The sequence below is a fragment of the Azolla caroliniana genome, unplaced genomic scaffold, assembly GCF_043228905.1.
Source record: "Azolla caroliniana isolate FFs.n. ecotype wild unplaced genomic scaffold, voAzoCaro1.0.p SCAF_10, whole genome shotgun sequence".
NCBI lineage: Eukaryota > Viridiplantae > Streptophyta > Polypodiopsida > Salviniales > Salviniaceae > Azolla > Azolla caroliniana.
Genome location: NW_028230445.1, coordinates 4,805,976 through 4,826,875, shown reverse-complemented (window position 1 = coordinate 4,826,875; position 20,900 = coordinate 4,805,976). Strand labels below are relative to the sequence as shown.

Sequence of the window (20,900 nt, the reverse complement as noted above, 5' to 3'; positions counted from 1 at the left end):
CTCAGAGACGTATACTACTCTAGATCAGTTGTTGAAGCTCAACGGACGAGCACACAGGCTCGGGCACAACGAACACGAGACGAACAGAGACAACGAGGGGATGCTTGAACACAAGGATAAGACCGGCAAATAATGATTAACAAAAGAAAAGCAAGAAAAATTACATCCGGACATGGCTGAAGACAAACCCTCGAGCTCTACTCACACATAACGCAGAACGGCGGACCTCTGGTCGGGAGCACATGGGTTTCTTACACGAGTAGAGGCTTCCACCTTCTTACATAAAACCACACAGAACAGAAACAACGGGAACAACAGAGCTTGACACTCAAACCCACATCACTTCATTCTCCAATTGATGGATGCCCAACACAGTTCAAAACCTCCCCTTTTATAGCCCAAGTGGAGGCCGTTACATCATGCATAAAGACAGCCGATTTCTATCAGAGATCTTCCCCGATTTTCTCCCATCAATCCCTTTTATTATTCTCCATCCGTGTGGTCTTAAAGTACCTATCAAATCTCTTCTACGTAGCATTCCTCAACACTCCACTAATACTAAGTTATTTACTCATGTTTGTACATGAAGATAAATTTTGCGTGCACCAATGCACACCCCCGTTCACACGCATCCGGCTCCGTTTTCTTCCTATGGTCGGAATCCTTCACGACACCGGGTCGATTCCTATTTGAGCTACCGGCTTGTCAACAAAAGATTAAGTCAACCATCATCAATCAGATACCCCCGTCTTTGAAGTCGAAGATTTGGTTTGGATAGTCCCAATGATAGAGTTTGCTTACAACAACTCATTACGTGGGTCGACCAAAGTTACCTCATTCTTTGAAAACTATGGTGTACACCCTCACTTCAACATTTCCATCCCATCCAACTCTGTAAGCCCCTTGGCATAAGAACAAGCCTATAACTGGGAGGACATACATCGAAACCTATCCTTCAAGCTCATCCTTAGTGGCAAACGATATAAGGATCAGGTTGCTATCGATTAGATACCCCTACCTTTAAATTTGGAGATTTGGTTTGGCTCCTACGCCAAAATATTACCACTAGTCACTCCTACACGAAGTTGAACTACAAGAAGTCTGAACATTTCCAAATCATCAAGAAAATAAACCCAATCGATGTCCACTTAGAACTCTGTTTAGATTTTAGGATTCATAATGTCTTCCATGTATCCCTTCTTGAACCTCACCATCCATCTCAAATTCTACGATGTCACCCTTCTCCTCCCCACCAATCGAATTATCCATATGGGAGGAGTATTAGGCCGATAGGATACTTGACTTTCACCTCCTTCATCGACAACTTCAATACCTTGTTTTGTGGAAAGAGTACCCCATCTCAGAAACAACATGGGAGCTGACCAAGAATTTAAAGAATTTTGTTGATGTAGTTTGTGATTTTCATCAAAATTATACACCCAAGCCGAGACGAAGTTTTGGAGGTTGTCATTCAAGGGAGGATAATGTCACAGACAATAATCAAACCCCCAACCTCCCATGTCATAACCAAGGCTCATAATCAATGCATCTCAATAATCATATGGTTATGACAAAATAGTACATGTACATTTAGAATAGTTGTCATTCTTAAAATCTTTGGAAAATTCTAGAAAGGTCTAGGCTGGCATGCATCTTTTTGGAATATTCTTTGCCTACATGTTTTTCTCAAGAGAACGTATAAACAACACCAATTTGTTGTTCATCTCGATCCCAATCAAGGTGAACAACACTAGTTACGGAATAATAAGTGCATTCTTTTTCTCTCAATATATTGTCTCTTGTCTCACATTCCTTATCTCCTATCTCCTTTCTACTCTTACTAATTATCCATGACATTTGTGCAAACAACCATCAGAACATTTTGATGCATATGTGCATACATCATACCCTTTGATTACTTGTTACATCCTTCCTTTTGGTAGGCAACAAATGGTTTTCCAAACCTAATATTTATCCGTTCTCATCTAGTATGGTTATTAGCCTATTTGTTGTTCACAACATTTGTTTGTTACTCACAATACTACAATAGTACTCCCGAGCTCACTTGTTTTTGCACATAGTTAATTACTCTCTTGAGCAAACAAACACATAATGTAGGTGAGCCTAGGTCACTAATATTTAGAAAACATAAGTAAAAGGTATGTTTGCTTAAGTTAGAAAGGGACTAACATGGTTGGATAGAGGGAAGGATAAGGCATGCACTATCATGATCTTGAAAACAAATAAAGCACACATTCAAAAGGGCTTGGAGAGATCCATATAACAATCGACAACGGTTCGGTTTCCTTTTCAGGAGTAACGGTTTCTACAGTTCGGTTTCCTTTTCAGGAGTAACCGCGGTTTAAACGGTTTAACGTTTTTTTTTATTTAAATTGTTTTTAAATAATATTTTCATTTTTAGACCTTGTTTTTCAAATTTTAGGAACATCTTAAAAAATTTTAAAAAGGAAATATTATAAATTTAAAATTAAAATTTTGACCTATGTTGAAAACCAAAACCGAACCACGAAACCACAGTTTTTACAGTTTAATGGTTTAACAATTCGGTTTACCGGTTTCGTGGTTCGGTTCGGTTCGATTCAGGTTTTAAAAATTTTAAACAATTTTGTTTGGACCCTCTCAAACCGAACCATTGCCAATTGTTACATCCATATATAAATACGAGGCCAACTAGCTACTTAATAAGATACATTACAAGGTACTAATCATCCTAATATCGTTTGGTATGGGATCTATTCACCTGTTTTTACTTTGAGTTGGTCTATTGATGAGTAAGAGATTCATTAACCTAATGTTGAAAGTGAAGAAGGGGAAGCACAAACGTGTCTATTATCAACTTGAAGTTGTGGAGGTATACCGATGAGATAAATAGATAATTAGTTAGCTAGTTAGCTAGCTAACTAACTAGATCGATAGATAGATAGAAGGGCATTTTGGGAAATTCCCAAAAGTTGGTTTAAGCCAAGCAAAGACTTCCTTCTCCTTGCTTTTTGCTTTTAGTTTTGTTTTTTTGGTGTAGCGGGTGGGGGTGTGTGGATAGCGTTAGGCTGCGATTTACGAGTCCCACTCCCCATCCCTTCTCTCCTTTTGATATGGCAACCTGATCGAAGAACGCGTTGGTTTGTGGGCGGGCAACCACATGGAGATCTCAACGTTTGGGACATGGTAGGATCTTTGGCGAGGTCTCACTTCGGGTGGTCAAATTGATGAAAACCTTTGTTTTTTTTTGACCCCATGTCGATATAACGAGAACTCACACCGAGATCTCAGGGGCATGTGGAGAGATAATAATGAGAAACCCAGGGGCATTTGGCAGAAAATAATGAAAATTCCAGGGGCATTTGGGGAAATAGTGAAATTACAGGGGCATTTTGAGAAAGAATGAAAACCCAGGTCCAAACAGTACATACATTTTACATATACATATATGTATATATAATCTGCATCGCACAGCTGAGAGATCTCTGCTGCTGCTCCTGCATCAGTTGCTCCTGATTTCGTCTTCTTCTTCTTCTTCTTCATATTCCCAGAAGAGATGCGGAAAAGGGACCTCGGCATCCTCCTCCTCTGTGCTTTTGCGATCTTCTTCTCTCTTCAGGTCAGCAAAAATGCCAGAAAACATTCGTCAATTTAATTTGCTCTTTCATTTTCTAGCATTATTGTTTTATACGCAAGATTCTGACTTTATACGTCTCTCTCTCTCTCTCTCTGTAAACTGCATGGATGAAATTTACACCATGATACGAGTTAAAATTTATTGAAGACTGTAAAGAGATACAGGGAAAAGTCTCTGATCATTAAGAAAATAGGTTAGGTGGGTTATTTTACTAATTATTTTAGGAAAAATTACCTTCACTAGTTGAGACTTTTTTGTTGGTAATTTGTCATCGTATTTCCTTTTCATGCGTGAAATAGTAGGAAAATTATGTAAAAAATACCACACAATTAATGGAATCTAATAGAAAAATGATGTATTTATATCATACTTTGTCCTTCAATGAAAATTTCCAATGCCATATTTTCAAAATAATAACAAATTATACATTTTCGATGAAATGATGTCATGTTCAGATTTTCTAAGCTACTTTGAATCTTTTCCAGACCCATAAAAAACATCTTTAATTGGTTAATGTCATTACATATGGTTCAAATGCTCTATAATGACAGCTTTTAGTGAGGATATTATGTAATTGAAATTGCTTTCAGATTCTAGTGATGTAAGCTTTCATCATTGTAACTCATATATAATGGCAAGTAACGACGCATAGATTTTGAAGCTAAGAAAAGCATAGGCTGAATGATACAAACCATGGAATGATCATTGCTTTATAGAAAAAATCTTGAAATGGATCGCACATCATTCTTTACGTGTTGCTAACAGAGATAAAAATTTCAATGTGTGCTTGAGACATCCATTTGCAACAACCACACTAATATTTATAATGCTAAGTTGCCTGCTATTTGTTTATAAACTTTTATTTGAACTACAAACAGAACCAAGGGAATTTTTCATTCAAGGAGGCATGGTATCATCCAATTGAAGATTCAATTCCATTTAAACATGAAGCAGAACGTCTTCCACCACCTTTGGTAACAGACCTCAACGGAGATGGGCGTAGAGAGGTTCTAATTGCTACCCCTGATGCAGAAATCCATGTAAGTGGTTCCTAATAAAACTTCTTGAGTAACATTGATGGTATATATCACGTATTAAGTTGAGTTACATGTACGTCCACACCATATACTTATCATTACTGTGATGCGCACTAAAAGGTCAAAGAAAGAATTTGGAATTTATATTATCGGTGGAAATTTGTGTGATCTAATTGTCATACCATATAATAAAATGCACTGAAATGATTTATGCAACAATATAACAAGGCTTGCTGTCAAAACCTGTTAATGACACATTTGAAACATCTGTTGTGGTTCCTAGTTAAGGTTCCAAGTTTAATCAATGGTAATATTGGGTTATAATTATGTAAATTTGGATACTTAGAATTTAAATATGTCTCATATATTAAAGATCATCATCACATGGCATCAGAGGGCTTTTCATATTGAATCACCCATGATCGAGATCGTCAGATGAAAATGATTCAGTTCCAGTGATCAGACATCTAACATGACTGGTATCGACTACTTATGACTAGATACTCATTTTTGTTTTGATACTTGTCTTCATGAGTTAATATTAGAAGCTATAACCTTTGGTAGGTATGAGGTTCTGATAGGCATTTTGATTTCTATTCTTTTCATCATTCTACATTGGAATCTCCGGAGATTGTACTGTCAAAGGTGAATGTTGTGAGGAAGATATTGAGTAATAGTATCACAATCTGTTTTGCCTCAAAGAGAACGGAGTCAAGACACATTTCTAGTCAATATTGCAATTGTGACTTTAAGGGTTGGTGTGGGTGTAAAAGGGTGTACGATTCTCTGGAACATGAATGAAAGCATGTAAGAAATCAACATCCATCACAACTGAACATTTTATATAGAATACTGGTGAGTAACATTCCTAACATGAAAAAAAAAGAATTACGCATCTCCTAGGTTGAAATCATGCAGTTTGTGTGAAAGAGGTTCCAATAATAGCTCAAATATACACATGTTCCCTGCTCTCACTCAACAAGACCATACAATTACACTGCCTAACTCACATGCAAGATATGAGATAGGATGCTCAAAAGGAGAACAAAAACATAAATGGTATTGCCAAACAGGACATTAATGGAGTTCATATATGAATAATTATATGTGAATGTTCCCTTAACATGGATATGAAAGAACATTGGATAGGCACTCAGTGTAAGGATACAAAGGCTTCCATGTTAAATAATTATATGATACAAATGGGAGGGGAGGTCTTCTTGTATACAATTAGTTTGCAAACTTGAAGAACAGGTTAACACATTGAAGATTTAAATATGAGATTACAATCGCTGACTTGGGCCGTATAGATTACATTTCCATGCATTTTATAATTTGAATCAAATTCCCAATCATGAAGGTCATGGAAATCTTTAGGTTTTGAAAACAACTGTAGCTACTTTTTCTGGGATCAGCCTGAGGAGCTAGGATCTTCTGGGTTTCATTATGTGTACACATTAGATAAAACGGATCATGTGGGATCAATCTATCCTGGTGTGAGGAGAATCATTCTTAGTAATGGGAAGGAAACTATGAGAGAAGTGTAAAATAGATGCGATATAACTATGCAGTCTTGATTTTCAAACAGAGGCAGGGCTATCAAGATTGAATGCAGGGTGAAAAGTCGAAACAAAAGAAGTGATAATGTATTGTTTCAGATGGATCCGATGAATGCTTGTTGGGGTGCTCGAGGATGAGGTGACATGTTTAATATCAGAATGGCTGGTACAGAAAGACATGTCCATAATTGGAAGCTTATCCATACCATAGTTGAAGATCATTTTATCCTTATCACAATTTAAGACCGTCCTGCTTGTTATTCAACTTATCTTTTAGAAAAGAGAAGAAAGGAAGATGATAAGATAGCAAACCATTGCATTCGAGCCTCTGTACAATTTGTACAAAACATGTTAAGTAACACCTGATTCTTGAATGTCCATAACACTTGAAACCAATGTAAAAACTGTTGCTCATACCATGTACTGCTATTTTGCTTTAATGGTTGGTAGTGATTTTCTGTTATAGATTCGTAATACAATGTTGAATGTTCATGATTTCACAGGTTGTTGAGCCACACCATAAAGTCACTGACGATGGCTTCAGTGAGTCACGTATTCTTGCAAAGGTATCACTTTTACCAGAGAAAGTGAGAATAGCAGCTGGGAGATTTCCTGTTGCAATGGCAGCAGGCTCCATCCAACGATCTTACAGGCAAAATGACATTGCTAAGCAAGTTTTGGTAGTTCTAACAGCAGGATGGAATGTAATTTGCTATGACCATAATTTGAAGAAGCTGTGGGAAGCAGATTTATCGGTAATTTCCATTCTGTATGCCTTAGATCAGCGTTACTAGTTTCCAGATTTGTTAATGACATGGGGCGCTTTCTCTTTCCAGGAGGATTTTCCAACTCAAGCACGACATAAAGAAGCTACCATTCTCATAACAAACTACACACTAAGACATGGAGATGTGGGACTTGTCATTGTGGGTGGAAGTGTGGAAGTCCAACCACAGGTTTTCTTTAACATTTTGAAAGAATTTAAAGCTTAGTGCTATTGTCATCATCTCTGTGGTACTGTGGATCATTATTGATTGGATAGTACTTGGTTTTTGTTTGTTTTTTCTTTCAGTTATTCCTTGATCAATTTCAGGAAGAATTACTGGCTCAGCGGAAAGCAGAGCGGCACCGCCAATCAGCTGAAGACTCAGAGGTTTGTATTAGACTCATCCAAAAGCAAAAAAGACTGCTCTAGTGTTATGTCTCTTGGCATTGCAATGTTTAATGAGAGCAAGGATCGTCTTCGTGAGATCATTTCAATTTCAAGTTGGCATTATGGAAAGATGTAATGCCTCTATATATTGTGATGTATTCTGGGATGAATGTGGTAATCGTGGCATTTTTAGGTTGCATCTATATGAGTGCAACACAAGGGAGTTTGTTACTCATTGATTACAAGATCTTATCCATGCTGACATGCCAGCAAAATAACATCACAAATAAGAAGTGGGGAACTTCTAATTATGCATCATAAGAATAAGGCTACCAGTCAATAAGAAGTGGGTACACATTGTTTTTCACACCCCCTGGATGATGAAACAATGTGACAATTGAAACCTGGAGGGTGTATCAGAGGCTAATACAAAAAATTTAGACTGAACTTGTTAAGTCCTCATAGCGGAACATGAGGCCATTGTTAGTATGGCAGCCTACTATTCCCATAGTGATAATGCTACATTGCAATGTTCCTGCGTGCAGAACCTCCAGGATGATTCTCTAAAGTTGTTCAGCACAACTACAAATTTTCTTACTTTCAAAGTATCCCCATTAAGCCCAAATGGGGATAATAAAGATATAAATGATACCATATTCTTGTTGGTAAGAAGAAACAGGTTTTAGTCAGATTTGCTTTTTCATTGAAATTTGGTGGCCTTAGATGACATCTGTTTAATCAAAGTTAAGGAAATGATGATATGATGTGTCAAAATTTTCTTACTTCCATTTAATTTTTTGCCATTTTTGTTTAGGCTAATGAAGATCTGTCCTCTGGTCAAGGTGGTGGGAAGGGAAAACACATGCACTACTATGCTTTTGCTGGTAAAACTGGTATTCAGCGATGGACTCATAAAAGCCAGGTATGCTTCGTTTTTTTTTTCTTCCTACACTGTGTGAAGGAGCAGTAATCTTGCAAATTTAAGGGTTCAAACGAAGTGAAGGTTGTACTTCTGGTTCATGTATTTGCTTGTATGCTTTTCTTCTGGGTGGTTATGCGGATTTCTTTTCTTTATGTTTAGATTTATAGTCAGAATTAGAGAGTACACACATGATGCAAGCTTGTTTTGCTTGACTCTTAGTCTATGAAAGGTAGCTGTAGAGATTCCATCAAGGCCTAGACACCAACAAAATCTAGGAGAGTGTTTTGCTTAGGGGTTAGGAATCCTGTATGTTATATTTATATATTTGATTATATGTTGAGAATAGTTGTCTGGCTTCTTGTTAGGTCTGAAGTAATTCATTATCTGTACTGTTTGTGCTTCTGTTGATGTTTGTGATAAACTCTCTTGATGATTTTTATTTCAGTCAGATGATGGTAAATTCACTTGTTGAGTCATATTTCAGGGGGTCTATCCATAATTCTCTATGCATTTGCTGTATGGTTGAATGTAGAAAAACTATGGCATACTCCTGGTTGCAACTTTCATCAAGTGATTTAAATCTTTATTGCTTTGACAATGCACCCTGTTTCAATGATTAATCCATGCTCAACATTTCAGAATGCAAATTTGTATATATTGTCCTTGTTAATATTGATAAATGTTATGATTGGTTATGCTTTTTATTTCATGCTTCTTGCTATCATGCTCCTTATTTTATTTTCTTCCTGTCTTATGGACATTGTTATGCAGGATTTTAAGAGACCCTCAAATGAAATAAATCTTATTCCACAGCACAACTACAAACTAGATGCAAACAGCATGAATAGCCGGCAGAAGGGTGAAGTGAGTAAGCTGTTTCACAAATTCTAGAATTCATGTGAAAATTGAAGGTTCACATTATGTTCTTTGTATTTTAATACTGGATGCCAGTATTGCAGGAGAGGTTATGAGATGACCTCATTTTGTCTACATTTATTAGAGAAATGAGTACATATTATTATTCTCTATTATGAATGATGGAAGAAGGCTTTTCTGTTGTAACTTGCTACCTTGCATTTGTTCTACATTGCATTTTTAGGGAACTTCCAATCTAAACCCAAAGGTTGACTTGAAAATTATATCCTCCATGAGAAAACGGACTTAGCTACTTGATAGAGAGTCAAGTGTCTAAGTTCTTAAACTAAATAGATGGGTTGATATAGAGTCAAGTGTGCTAATGTCTATTTTCAAATTATAAAAATCAGATATGAGATAATTGTTTTCAGAAGGTCCTATTTGTTTCAGCTAACTTTTGTGCAGTGCAGGTAGAGTGCAGGGAGTTCCGTGAATCCATCCTGGGTGTTATGCCTCATCGATGGGTATGCTTCTTAGATTCTTGTGCACATTGTTGTCAAAGGTTCTGTTTCAGTTATTTTCACTGTTTATTCTGGCTGTATGAACTTTGTATTATATATCATACAGGAGAGGAGGGAAGATACTAAATTTACATTGGCTCATTTTCGCAAGCACAAACGGAAGATTCATAAAAAGCTTCCTGGAAGTAAATCATCATCAGGAATTCACAAGTCTGATGGTGTACAAAAGCCAGGGAAAGATGTTGGAAATAAGCTTGCAAATATCATTGGTAAAGCAGCAGACCTTGCATCAAACACAAAGCCAATGAAGGTAATATCTTCTGCATAAAATAAGCGGAAGAAATTAACTGGATTACTTCACTATTATAGTCGATATAGTAGGCATCTCCCCCCATGAACTTGAGCACCAGTGCTGACTTTGTTTCTCTCCCATCTAGAAAACTTTTGATCCAATTATTTTGTTGAGCTTTTTTGGCCATGCCATGCCATAAAAAAAATCAGAAGGGTATTGTGCTCTTTTGATACTTAAACTTGATATAGTTTTATCTTTGCTTTATTCATAAGCTCAAGGTCTTAATAATGTCTGTATACAACTTCACTGTACAAAGTTCAAACATACAATCCTACAACTTGCATACAGTTTATTGTGCAATTTCTCCTATCAAATATTTATTTCATCCTATTGGTTTTCATCTTAAACTATCTAAAGCTTGGCAATTGTCCCAACAGATCTCCTCTTTTATGCATGTACATTCATTATAAGAGCATGTAATCTTATAAAACCAAGCTAAGAAAATAGCTCTGATCATCATTTTACTGTACATGTTTTCTAGCGAACATTATATCTTCCCACAATTACCAATCAAACCAACCTTTGGTGGGTACCCAATGTGTTGGTGGCACATCTCAAGGAAGGCATTGAAGCTATCCATTTGGCTTCAGGACGAACTGTTTGCAAGGTAAATATTCTGTAATAGCTAATTTTATGACACATCTAAGCTGGATGACTAAATTCAGGGCTTTCTCTGTTTACAGCTTCATCTTGAAGCTGGAGGTCTGCATGCAGATGTAAATGGGGATGGGGTGCTTGATCATGTACAGGTCTGAGTAATTTCAGAGTTTATTTTGTTAAATCTGTATCAGTGTGGATAATTTCCAAGTTTTTGTATTTTATATACGTCTGCTGACAGATGTGAGAATATTGAACTATGAAATTTTGTTTACTTTCATCTATCAGAGTATTAAACCTTCTCGATTGCAATCATCCTTTTGAAATAGATTGAGTGGAAATTTTGAGAGTAGGTGATAGATTTATTTATATAATTTAGAGTAGAAAAAAGATCGGAAAGAGATATTACAAAAGTACAGAATGCAACTTATTGAGGTAGGTGCATGTCTGAAATGTTCTTTTCCTATTTGTGAAAAAAGGTTGATTCACAACAGTCTGTCCAGTTTAAGATATACACTTCTCTATAAAAGGGCTAAGGTGGTTATGATAAATACAAGCATTACACGGTTCATTACTCTCTACAGAGGGAAGTAACCTTAAGAAGAATGTTGAAAACTACTTTTTACATAAGATACTATAATTTTGTAGGCAGTAGGTGGTGTTGGAGCAGAAAGATTTGTTCCAGCTGGATCGATGGAAGCCATAAGGCCTTGCACAGCTATTGTAACATCGGGAGTGCCTGTCAAGGAACAAATTTTCAATGCATCTATCTGCCGACACTATCCCTTTGGTGGGTTCCAGTATAATGATTATTCAAGGCGAGGGAACTCTCTTCCTTTAGAAGTCGTACCACCAGTATTATTTCCAACATACGATGGAAAAAAGCATCACAGAGGAAGTCATGGAGACATGATTTTTCTTACAAACCGTGGCGAGGTGAATATTTTATTCTTCAGCAAAATACTCCAGGACCCCAATTGTCCAGGACACTTTCAGAATAGGACTTTGTTTGCATTTATGCAACTTTTGAAACTAGAACATTAACTTGCAGGTTACATCATACAGTCTGGGTCCTCATGGGCATGATGCAAGTATCCGATGGCAGATCGTGACACAAGCTACCTGGTCAAATCCTCCAGTCCAAGCAGGTGTTACAGTCGAAACAATTATACCGACGTTAGCTGTAATGCCGTTGAGAGTGCATGGTCTGCCAGATGTCATTCTTGTGGCTGGTGAGCAAGAAGCTGTTGTAATATCCCCTACTGGAAGTCAGCTAAGCAACTTATTTCTTCCATTTCCACCCACACACACACTTGTTGTTGCTGATTTTTCTGGAGATGGATTCAATGACCTTATCCTTGTTACCTCAGTCGGTGTCTATGGGTTCGTACAAACGCAACAACCCGGGGCACTTCTTTTCAGCTCTCTTGTTGCTTGCCTCATTGTCGTTATGTGTGTGATCTTGATCACGCAGCATTTTAGCCTTTCAGAAGTAAAGAAAAGGGTTCCTGGCAGGTAATAGACCACTTTTAAGTGTGTTTTGTAGCTTTGAGATAGGACAATGTTAATGGTTTTATGTGCTCGTATTCGTGAGATTCATTCAACCTTGAGACAGATGAGACTGTAAGATAATGACATGAAATTGCTGCAGCAAGATGATGTGCAGCATTAAATCTAAGGTGATCTTTGGTGAAAGCTTAGTGTTTTAAATACTGCAGCATATGATTATTTTTATTTTGCTTGTGATTAGCTTTGAAATGTGAGTTTAGCTTACACATGTACTGGAAGGGATGTCCCACCTAAGAACGGAGATAGACAATTTTGATAAATGTAAGGAAATATGCAAACTTTGTTCTTTTATGTGCTCACCTTCTCAAAGATATTTTCTCTTTGTTTTGAAATTCTCCTGTAGTATGGGCTTGTGTAAGTTTGACTAGTCATCTTATCCACATAGTGAATAATACAAAAATAAGGATCAATAGTTCTTTAAAAGTTCAGGTTTTGAATGTGATTTAATACTAATGGTTTGGATTATGATTCCAATAACATATGGTTTGGATTCTCTTATAGATGTAGCAATGATTTAAACTTTCCAATTCAAGGTTATCCTCAAGGGGACACTCTCTCTTTGTATTGCTGCTTTCCTGAGTGAACTTATTATGTAAATATGTTTGTGTGGGCTTGACAAGTTATGTGTGTGCACAAATGATATAATCAATTTCAAGGTTTTATTTATAGATTATATGACTTCCTCCTGTTCTGGGACATGATTTTAGGATAATATGTACTGATGGCTTCTTGATGCCACTTCAATAGACAAGACGCTGCTTGAGCATTGAATAGAGTTCATTGACGCATAGTTGAAAGTTAATGGAACAAAATAGAGTTAACGTAATTGGAACATTTGAGGGCAAAAGTAATTTCATTGATATGATGCTCGACTTTAAATGAGAACATAATAAAGGTATTGTTTGGGAATGCATAGTAATTTCTTGATTTGAAATGAGAGGCATGGTACCCAAAAATATGGTCAATGATTTCAGCGGCTCGTGTACGGCTTGTATAGAGCATAAGGTGAGAAACATACGAAAAGTTCTGTATATGAAAAACAAAATGCAATTGTATTAGAACATTCCTTGTGGCTTACGACTTCGATGCACATGTCCACCATAGATTATAAAGCTGAATGTGACACAAATGCAAATCATTCTACAAGAGTGTAACAAGATTTTCCTAGGTATTGGAGTCCTAAGAATGAAAACATGAATATTTAAAAGAATGTACACACAAGAAATTCACAATTTCAAGGGTTCAAATTTCCAGTTGAAAGAAAGTATATAACAGGATTTACCATATAAAAAATGGATGTCTTCTAATACTGTCAGAAAACACATCGTATACATCACTCATTGCAGAAACGAAATACTTTTAGTTTCTAGTATACATTTGATCAGACTAAATGTTATGTACAAAGCTTTGGATATCCATGCCCATCTGTATTTATATAAATCCACTTCTGATGAAATTTGGATCAACAGAATAGATACATAAATAATCATTCATGTTTTCGAGATTTGAGATTCTGGCCGAATGTATACATCAGTGGCTGTGATATTGTCAATCTACGTTTTGATTGTTGCCATCATGTTATCAATCGGAACACTCATTGATGACCATCAAAATGTAAGCATCGATGACCATCAAATTATGGATTAAATCAAAGCAGAAACATCAAGGGCCACCATATTGCTGATTCATCATATGGATACATGAATAATCATCAAGTTGTTGACCATATCCAATGGATAAATCATGTCACCAAGTTGGCAAGGATAGATACACTGATGGCCATCAAGTTAGTGATCAAATCAAATGGATACATCAATGGCCAACTTCGTTGATCATATATCAATAGCCGGCCATCAAGTTATCAATTGTATCAACTGGACACATCAGTGGCCATCATGTTGTCAATCATACATCAATGGACATCATGTGTTTGATCAATCAACGTTTCGATACAATGGATACATCAAGCCAATGTGTGATTGAGTATCGATCAAATGATGACCACATAAATGGCCATCATATGATTAATCAAATGTATACAACAATCATGTGATGTGATGGCAAACATTCTGAATCCCAGCTAAACATAGACGTGCTACACAGCATCAGAGATATGTCAAAAGCCAGCAAACACCGGAAAAAGGAGGAGAACAAATACTGCACTTCACACAGATGGTTGTGATTTAACACCATCATTAATTACCACTTGCCCCCAACTTATTTTTACTGTTACTTCCTGCTTGAAATATATCATTGGCGCTGTTGCGATGTGAGACGACAATATGGTGAAGGCGTTGGAGCTGATGGCTAAGGTTCATGGCTTCTGACCTGAGCTGTCGATTCTCTTCCGAGATGTGAGTCAAATGTTGTGAAGCCAAGTTGAAGCGAGTGAGCATTTGGCCATTTTCAGACCTGAGTTGGGCCACATGGCCCCGTAACTCGTCCAAATGTTGTTGCTTACGGAGTCGGGAGCGACGTGCTGATTCCCGATTAGATAACATCCTCCTCTGTTTCCTGTCATCGAAGTTACCAGTGTGTCGGTCGTCATCAGAGGTTGAATTGTGTAACACTTCGGGGCTTTGGATACCCTTTGGATCTAGCAGGGAGCGAGACGAGTCTTCATCTGGCTGGGTGTGAAAAGGATCATCGCCTGGCGCAGCTACCAAAGGATCCGACCATCTGTGAATTCGGTCCCTGTCTGCTTGTGAGTGAATTCGATTCCTCTCTGCCGCTGTCTGAACTTGATCTTGCCCATTCACACCATGGTCATTGAATCTTTCTGAAATCCCTAAACCTGACTCTTCAGGTATAGAGGCCATTATGTTGTTAGCAGACAAGTTAGACGGAGGGGTCGACACAGACAGCACAGATGATCTGGCGATGGTTGCTTCAGGAGAGTATTTCCTCTGCATCTCTGTACGATCAGAACTAGCCCTAGATCGAGCCCTTCTATGTTGCGCCGAGGGGGATGAAACCCGCGTAACATCGAGTCTGTTGAGGGGAGCAAAGAGGTCTTCGACAGAGAGCTCTCTCCTCATGCCGGGGCCTCCTTCTTCGTCGCCGTCTAGTTCTAGTTCTTCTCCCGAAGCTGCTTCGTCTTCTTCATCATTGTGGAAGCCCTTCTGGGAAGGTCCCATGGCGATCGATGGGCTTTCACTGTTGCAGAAACAGAGGAGAGAGAGAGAGAGAGAGAGAGAGAGAGAGAGAGAGAGAGAGAGAGAAAACAGAGGAGGAGGAAGAAGAAAAAAGACAAGGAATCTCCCCAAAAAAAAACACACAAAAGCCAACAAACATGAGAGACAGAGAAGAAGAAGAAGAAGAAGAAGAAGAAGAAACAAAGAGACTTTTGTTTCTTTTCAAAGGATAAGGATAAAACTCTACATCATCCAAATGCCATCTGTGTGTGTGTGTCATGTGTCACATGTTTGTGTATGTGACACATGTCATCACCCCCCGTGTCCCCGTATCTGTGCACGTGTCCATGTTCGTGTCTGTGTACGAATCCGTTGTGTCCACATCAGTGTCTGTTGTCTCCGTGTTTGTGTCCGTGATCGTGTCTGTATCTGTGTACGTGTCCATGTTCGTATCTATGTCTGAATTCGTTGTGTCCACATCTGTGTCCGTTGTCTCCGTGTCTGTGTCCATGACCATGTCCTTTTGTCTGTGTCTGTGTCTGTGTTCGTGTATGTATTAGAATCTGTTGTGTCCATATCAAGCATTCGTTGTCTCCCTGGTCTATGACCGTGACCATCCTTGTCTGTGTCTTTGTCCGTGCTTGTTTCTATGTCTGTATATCTATGTTTGTTGTGACCGTGTCCATGTCCTTGTCTGTCTCCCTGTCTTGCTCGGTGTACTCTTGGCGGCACCATCTCCACACACCCCCATCTCTCTTGTCTCAATTCTTTTTTGCTTTCACTCCACATCTCCACTGTTGTGCTTTGCTTCATCGTCGAAACTCGGCCATTATGACAAACTCACTACCCTTCATTATCACCACCCCAGTGAAACCAAACCTCCCTCACCCGCACGTGCTTCGTCACTCCCCAAGTTCTATTTGCTCAATTGTCCGTGATTGTGACATACTTGCAATAGGCCGCTTTGTTTCTGTGTAATATGATACCCTACTACTTGCCTATTGTTAGGCATAGCAAGGCCTCTTGGTGTTCGCATCTTATATTTTTGTGGCCACATGGCTTCATGGTTTTGTAAGAAGCAGGATGATGTCCTAGTGGTTACTTAAAGAATGGAGTAATATGGCATCATGCACAATATGACATCCTATATTGTTAAGGTGATAAACGCTTAGGTAGATATCACATTAATTACTTGTCAACCCCACAAGCAATTATGTTTTGTGATTAATATGACATCCTTGCTTGTAATTCTCAAGGGAAGAGAGCAAAGAAGGGTAGATTTGCAATTCTCACCATTCTATCAAGCCCCATTGTTCCCTATATTCACCAAATTGTTTGATCATGTTGATGTACAATAATTATGTCATGCATGTTTACCTTTGTATCACATCTTTAGCGTATGGATAAACTTCAATCATTACTCCATAATTTGCTTTGCTTACTCATAGACTACCTTTGTCCATTCAAATTGGATGCAAAAATTATATGGCATATGAAAACTCAGTATGTGTGCATCCCATACTATGCATAGAAGCATTAGCATAAAAAGATCTAAATGGTTTGTGAACTTCTAGGCATAGTCGATCACTGCCTCCATGAGTGTATAGAGAAAAGGGAAGAAGAAGTGCAAAAGGGTAGCTGATCCTTTAAATTGAACCAAAGATTATGTATTCCATACCATAGGTTTTGTCTAGACTACGGTGTATGCCCATTTTCCAATTGCATCCGTTAATGCACACATGATTACGTCAAGAAGCCACCCTTCATCAAGCCATAGACAAATTGGGGTGACACAGCACGATATTTTTCGATTATTATTAATCCTCCGAAGGTCGTAAACGAATTGTCAAAAAAGAATCACTATTTTAATTCCATTAATATAATTGAGACAATGAAGCATAGTAACTAGAGGCATTACAAAGTCAACAATGTGATTTTGTTTCTTAGAGTTTAAAACATACTTTCCCGAATCCCAAGTATATTTTACAAGCTGAATTTCATTCACATGATGTCAATCTTTTATTTTGAAGCACACACATTCGATAACTTCAACTTTTTATTAATAATAACACGTTTCTAATTCATACCTCACATGTTTTAAGACTTGATTGAGTTCGAATGGCCATGATGTAACATGAATACACCTACCTAAACTTGTTTCTAACATATAGATATTTATAGACAAACATTTAGAGTGAGGCAAAAACTACCATCGGAATCCAAAGCCAAAGCCCGTCAATATCCTATAAGGTTTTTAACTCATTTCATGTAGACTTTTTGACTAGTCCTAACCTCATCATGCGTACTGCAAATAAAATACACACATAGCTTGGGAATGCATCGACAAACTGACAAGGTTTAAAGGGCGAGGCTAAGATGCAAAAGGCTCTGGTGAAGGCTCGTGTCCTCTCGAAGGAAAAGGTAGAACACATTACCGACTTTAAAATACGAGATCCAAACAAGTATGTGGTTGGTGGTATAGGAGTGATTATGAGGAGGGAAACAATGAGGCATGCATTAAGCTATACCTTGACCTAGAACTGTCCAAACCTAGACTCAAACCCAGAGCCAAAGGCATTAAGCCAAACCTTGACTCAAAGCCAGCCAAAACTTGACGTAGACCTAGAGCCAAACCCAAACCTAGAAACATTAAGCTAGACCTAGACCTAGACCTAGAACCTGACACCCACACCTAGAACTAGCCAAACCGAGACTCAAACCCAGAACCAAAGGCATTAAGCAAAAACTTGACTCAAAGCCAGCCAGAACTTGACCCAAACCTAGAGCCAAACCCAAACCCAAACCCTAAAGCATTAAGCGAGACATGGACCTAGACCTAGAACCAACCATACCTTGACACCCACACCTAGACCCGAAGCATTAAGTTGGGCCTAGTCTTAGAACCAAGCCTTGACCCGAGACCTAGACTCGAAGCATTAAATTGGGCCTAGACCTAGAACCAGACCTTGACCTAAACCTTGACCTAGATCTAGACCCGAAGCATGAAGTTGGGCCTAGACCTAAAACCGGACCTAGACCTGGAGCATTAAGCCAAACCGTGAGCTAGAACAAGCGAGACCTTGACCCCAGACAGACGCAGAAACACCTTGCTGGACCTAGACCTGGAGCATTAAGACAAACCATGAGCTAGAACCAGCGAGACCTTGACACTAGACAGACCCCCGAAACAGTCGCGGGACCTTGACCTATACTTATGTGTACACAAAGGAGTACACCCCCAATGAAGGGGACAAAATGACTTCTTCTCTTCTTCTTCTTCTTCTTCTTCTTCTTCTCTCTCTTTCTCTCTTTCTCGTGGAACATGTGGTCAAGTTTTCTAATGGTGGAAACAGGGTAGCCCCATCTTTCTTTCTTCTACACGCTTCTTCTCCTTTCTTCTCGACATAGAAACACAGCAAACTGCTCTTTCCTCTCGCCCAAATCACATCGGGTAAGCAATTCTTCTTCTTCTTCTTCTTCTTCTCTCTTTCTCTCTCGATCGATCGATGGAGATCTTGCATAGCTTCTCTTCGCTGTCTTGCTCTCATCGCCATACCGCCAGACCCACCTGGAACTCGCGAAGCTTTTGTCCCCATCCCACGGATGCCTTCCATGGATCGACAGGTCTTCGGTTCAAGAAATCCGCTCCCCATCCTTCTACCCTGAAGAAGAAGCAGAAGCAGAGGTTTGCATCTTTTCGGGCACTCGATTCGAACCAACATCGATCTGATGAAAAGAAGAAGAAGGAAAACGGGGAAGATCAAGCTGAGATCCTAGAAGATGATCAGAGTGGGAAAGCATCATCTCAAGGGCTGGAAACCAGGTCTATTGATTCATCTAGATCTGTGAAACTTGTTGGCAAAAATGCAGATGTGGATGCAAAAGTTTCTGATAAAGACGCGAATTTAGATGTGAATGCGAATGTGAAAATAGATATGGAAGGTTGTGTCCTCGGGCCAAGTCCTGAACTTGAAGCCTGGGACAGTGGTAGAATTGGGCCCCCGGTTGTGAGAAGATATCTGAGTGATAATGAAGAAAGATGGATAATGTGGTATAGTGCTAGTGGAGGAAACCTCAAGAATGAGGTTATGGGCCTTGCCGTCTCTTCTAATGGAGTACATTGGAAACGAGGTAATGGCTTAGTGGATAACAGTGGACCAAGTAGTGAAGATGTCGGAAAAGTTCTAGATTGTAGCGATAACTGGTGGGCATTTGATACTGAGGTCACAAGGCCCTCTGATGTTCTTGTACTTTCGAGCTTGAAGGGCCGGGTTACAGCAGGTGTGTATTGGATGTACTACACTGGTGGAAGCTCTGAGACAATTGAGATATCAAAGCCTATTAGTCTTCCACCTAATCAAGTTGAATTTCTATACAATGATGAGAGTGTCACAGTGCATAGAACCCGTCCTGGACTTGCCATGAGCCATGATGGGCGGGCTTGGGCAAGGATTGAAGGTGAACACCATAGTGGCGCTCTCTTTGATGGTGGGGAAGGGAAATGGGACTCTTTGTTTATTGCTGCTCCCCATGTGGTTTACTCTGGTCCGGATGATCTTAGGATGTACTATCATGCATTTGATATCAAATCGGGTTGCTTCAGTACTGGCTTTGCGAGATCGCGTGATGGGATGAAATGGGTTAAATATGGGAAGCTCCTCGGCGGTGGGCTTCCTGGTACATTTGATGAATTTGGTGTGAAATGCCCACAAGTAGTACCTCACCCTGATGGTAATGGCTACCTTATGATTTATGAAGGTGTTGCTATGGATGGAAGTATTAGTTTTGGTCTCGCTCAATCCAAAGATGGGTTGTCAAAATGGGAAAGATGTTCCAATAGTCCTGTGTTCAGTGTGGCAGAGAAAGAGAATGCATGGGATAGTGGGACAATACATCACCCTTGTTTGGTGCATATGGACGGTGAAGAATGGCGCCTTTATTACCAGGGTGTCGACAAATCTGGAAGATCAGGTATTGGGATGGCTGAATGTAGCGATGGTAAATTACAAAAGTTTCAAAGGTGCCATATTGGATTGCATCTTTAACTAAATCAAGAGAGAGCCTAAGGGAAAAGTAGTAATGTTGGGATTGGGGGATGATCCATGTAGATGGAAAGAATGGAATGTTCTATCAAGATGCATGAAATTCATGGATCAAGATATAATAATGATTTGCATATCCTTTTGTTGCTATAATGGGAGGTCTATGTCAAGTCAACAGGTGTGTTCGTCAACCAACTTACTTATTCGAATAGAGGTGACAAAGTTTGAGGAGAGCTTTTGCACATATCATTGTTTTGTATAGTCTGAGTTACATACAGTACTTGGAGAAAGCTGTACTGGAGGTTTTGTATAAAAACCAGCATAGCAAGCTTGGTAGTCTATTTGTATATACTCTAATTGTGAAGTCAAAATATTCAACTTAGAACACTTTTTGAAAAGTTTAAAAGTTTCACTTCTACTTTCACGAATCGATGCTGAGTGTCATTTCAAAGCTCAACATCACCATGAAGAAAATATGTGTGCCACAATCATTTTGCAAAGTTTTATGACGTGTATAGATTG

At 38.7% G+C, this 20,900-nt stretch overlaps 3 protein-coding genes across 3 annotated transcripts; 2 read left to right on the top strand and 1 right to left on the bottom strand.

Moving 5' to 3' along the window:
• Positions 1-3,464: 3,464 nt before the first annotated feature.
• On the top strand, positions 3,465-12,493 carry LOC147858797 (FG-GAP repeat-containing protein). The gene is made up of 13 exons (XM_087325632.1): positions 3,465-3,619; positions 4,516-4,677; positions 6,737-6,988; positions 7,070-7,189; positions 7,306-7,386; positions 8,201-8,308; positions 9,080-9,172; positions 9,634-9,687; positions 9,791-9,994; positions 10,518-10,643; positions 10,720-10,785; positions 11,282-11,569; positions 11,685-12,493. The coding sequence occupies exons 1-13, from the start codon at positions 3,557-3,559 to the stop codon at positions 12,150-12,152; spliced, it is 2,085 nt and encodes a 694-aa protein (XP_087181758.1). The 5' UTR covers positions 3,465-3,556; the 3' UTR covers positions 12,153-12,493.
• A 1,024-nt stretch (positions 12,494-13,517) lies between these two features.
• Positions 13,518-15,406, bottom strand: LOC147858796 (uncharacterized). The gene has a single exon (XM_087326189.1). It carries the CDS (start codon positions 15,337-15,339, stop codon positions 14,398-14,400), a length of 942 nt encoding a protein of 313 aa, XP_087182315.1. The 5' UTR covers positions 15,340-15,406; the 3' UTR covers positions 13,518-14,397.
• A 3,263-nt stretch (positions 15,407-18,669) lies between these two features.
• Positions 18,670-20,759, top strand: LOC147858795 (uncharacterized). The gene has a single exon (XM_087326004.1). It carries the CDS (start codon positions 18,843-18,845, stop codon positions 20,379-20,381), a length of 1,539 nt encoding a protein of 512 aa, XP_087182130.1. The 5' UTR covers positions 18,670-18,842; the 3' UTR covers positions 20,382-20,759.
• The last annotated feature ends 141 nt before the right edge of the window (positions 20,760-20,900 follow it).

Bases quoted from the DNA above. Each gene is read 5' to 3' on its own strand.
- LOC147858796 (XM_087326189.1), bottom strand. From the start codon at position 15,339: ATGGGACCTTCCCAGAAGGGCTTCCACAATGATGAAGAAGACGAAGCA.
- LOC147858797 (XM_087325632.1), top strand. From the start codon at position 3,557: ATGCGGAAAAGGGACCTCGGCATCCTCCTCCTCTGTGCTTTTGCGATC. The intron at 3,620-4,515 runs GTCAGCAAAAAT...AACTACAAACAG, and splicing joins CGATCTTCTTCTCTCTTCAG to AACCAAGGGAATTTTTCATT. The intron at 4,678-6,736 runs GTAAGTGGTTCC...ATGATTTCACAG, and splicing joins CCCCTGATGCAGAAATCCAT to GTTGTTGAGCCACACCATAA.
- LOC147858795 (XM_087326004.1), top strand. From the start codon at position 18,843: ATGGAGATCTTGCATAGCTTCTCTTCGCTGTCTTGCTCTCATCGCCAT.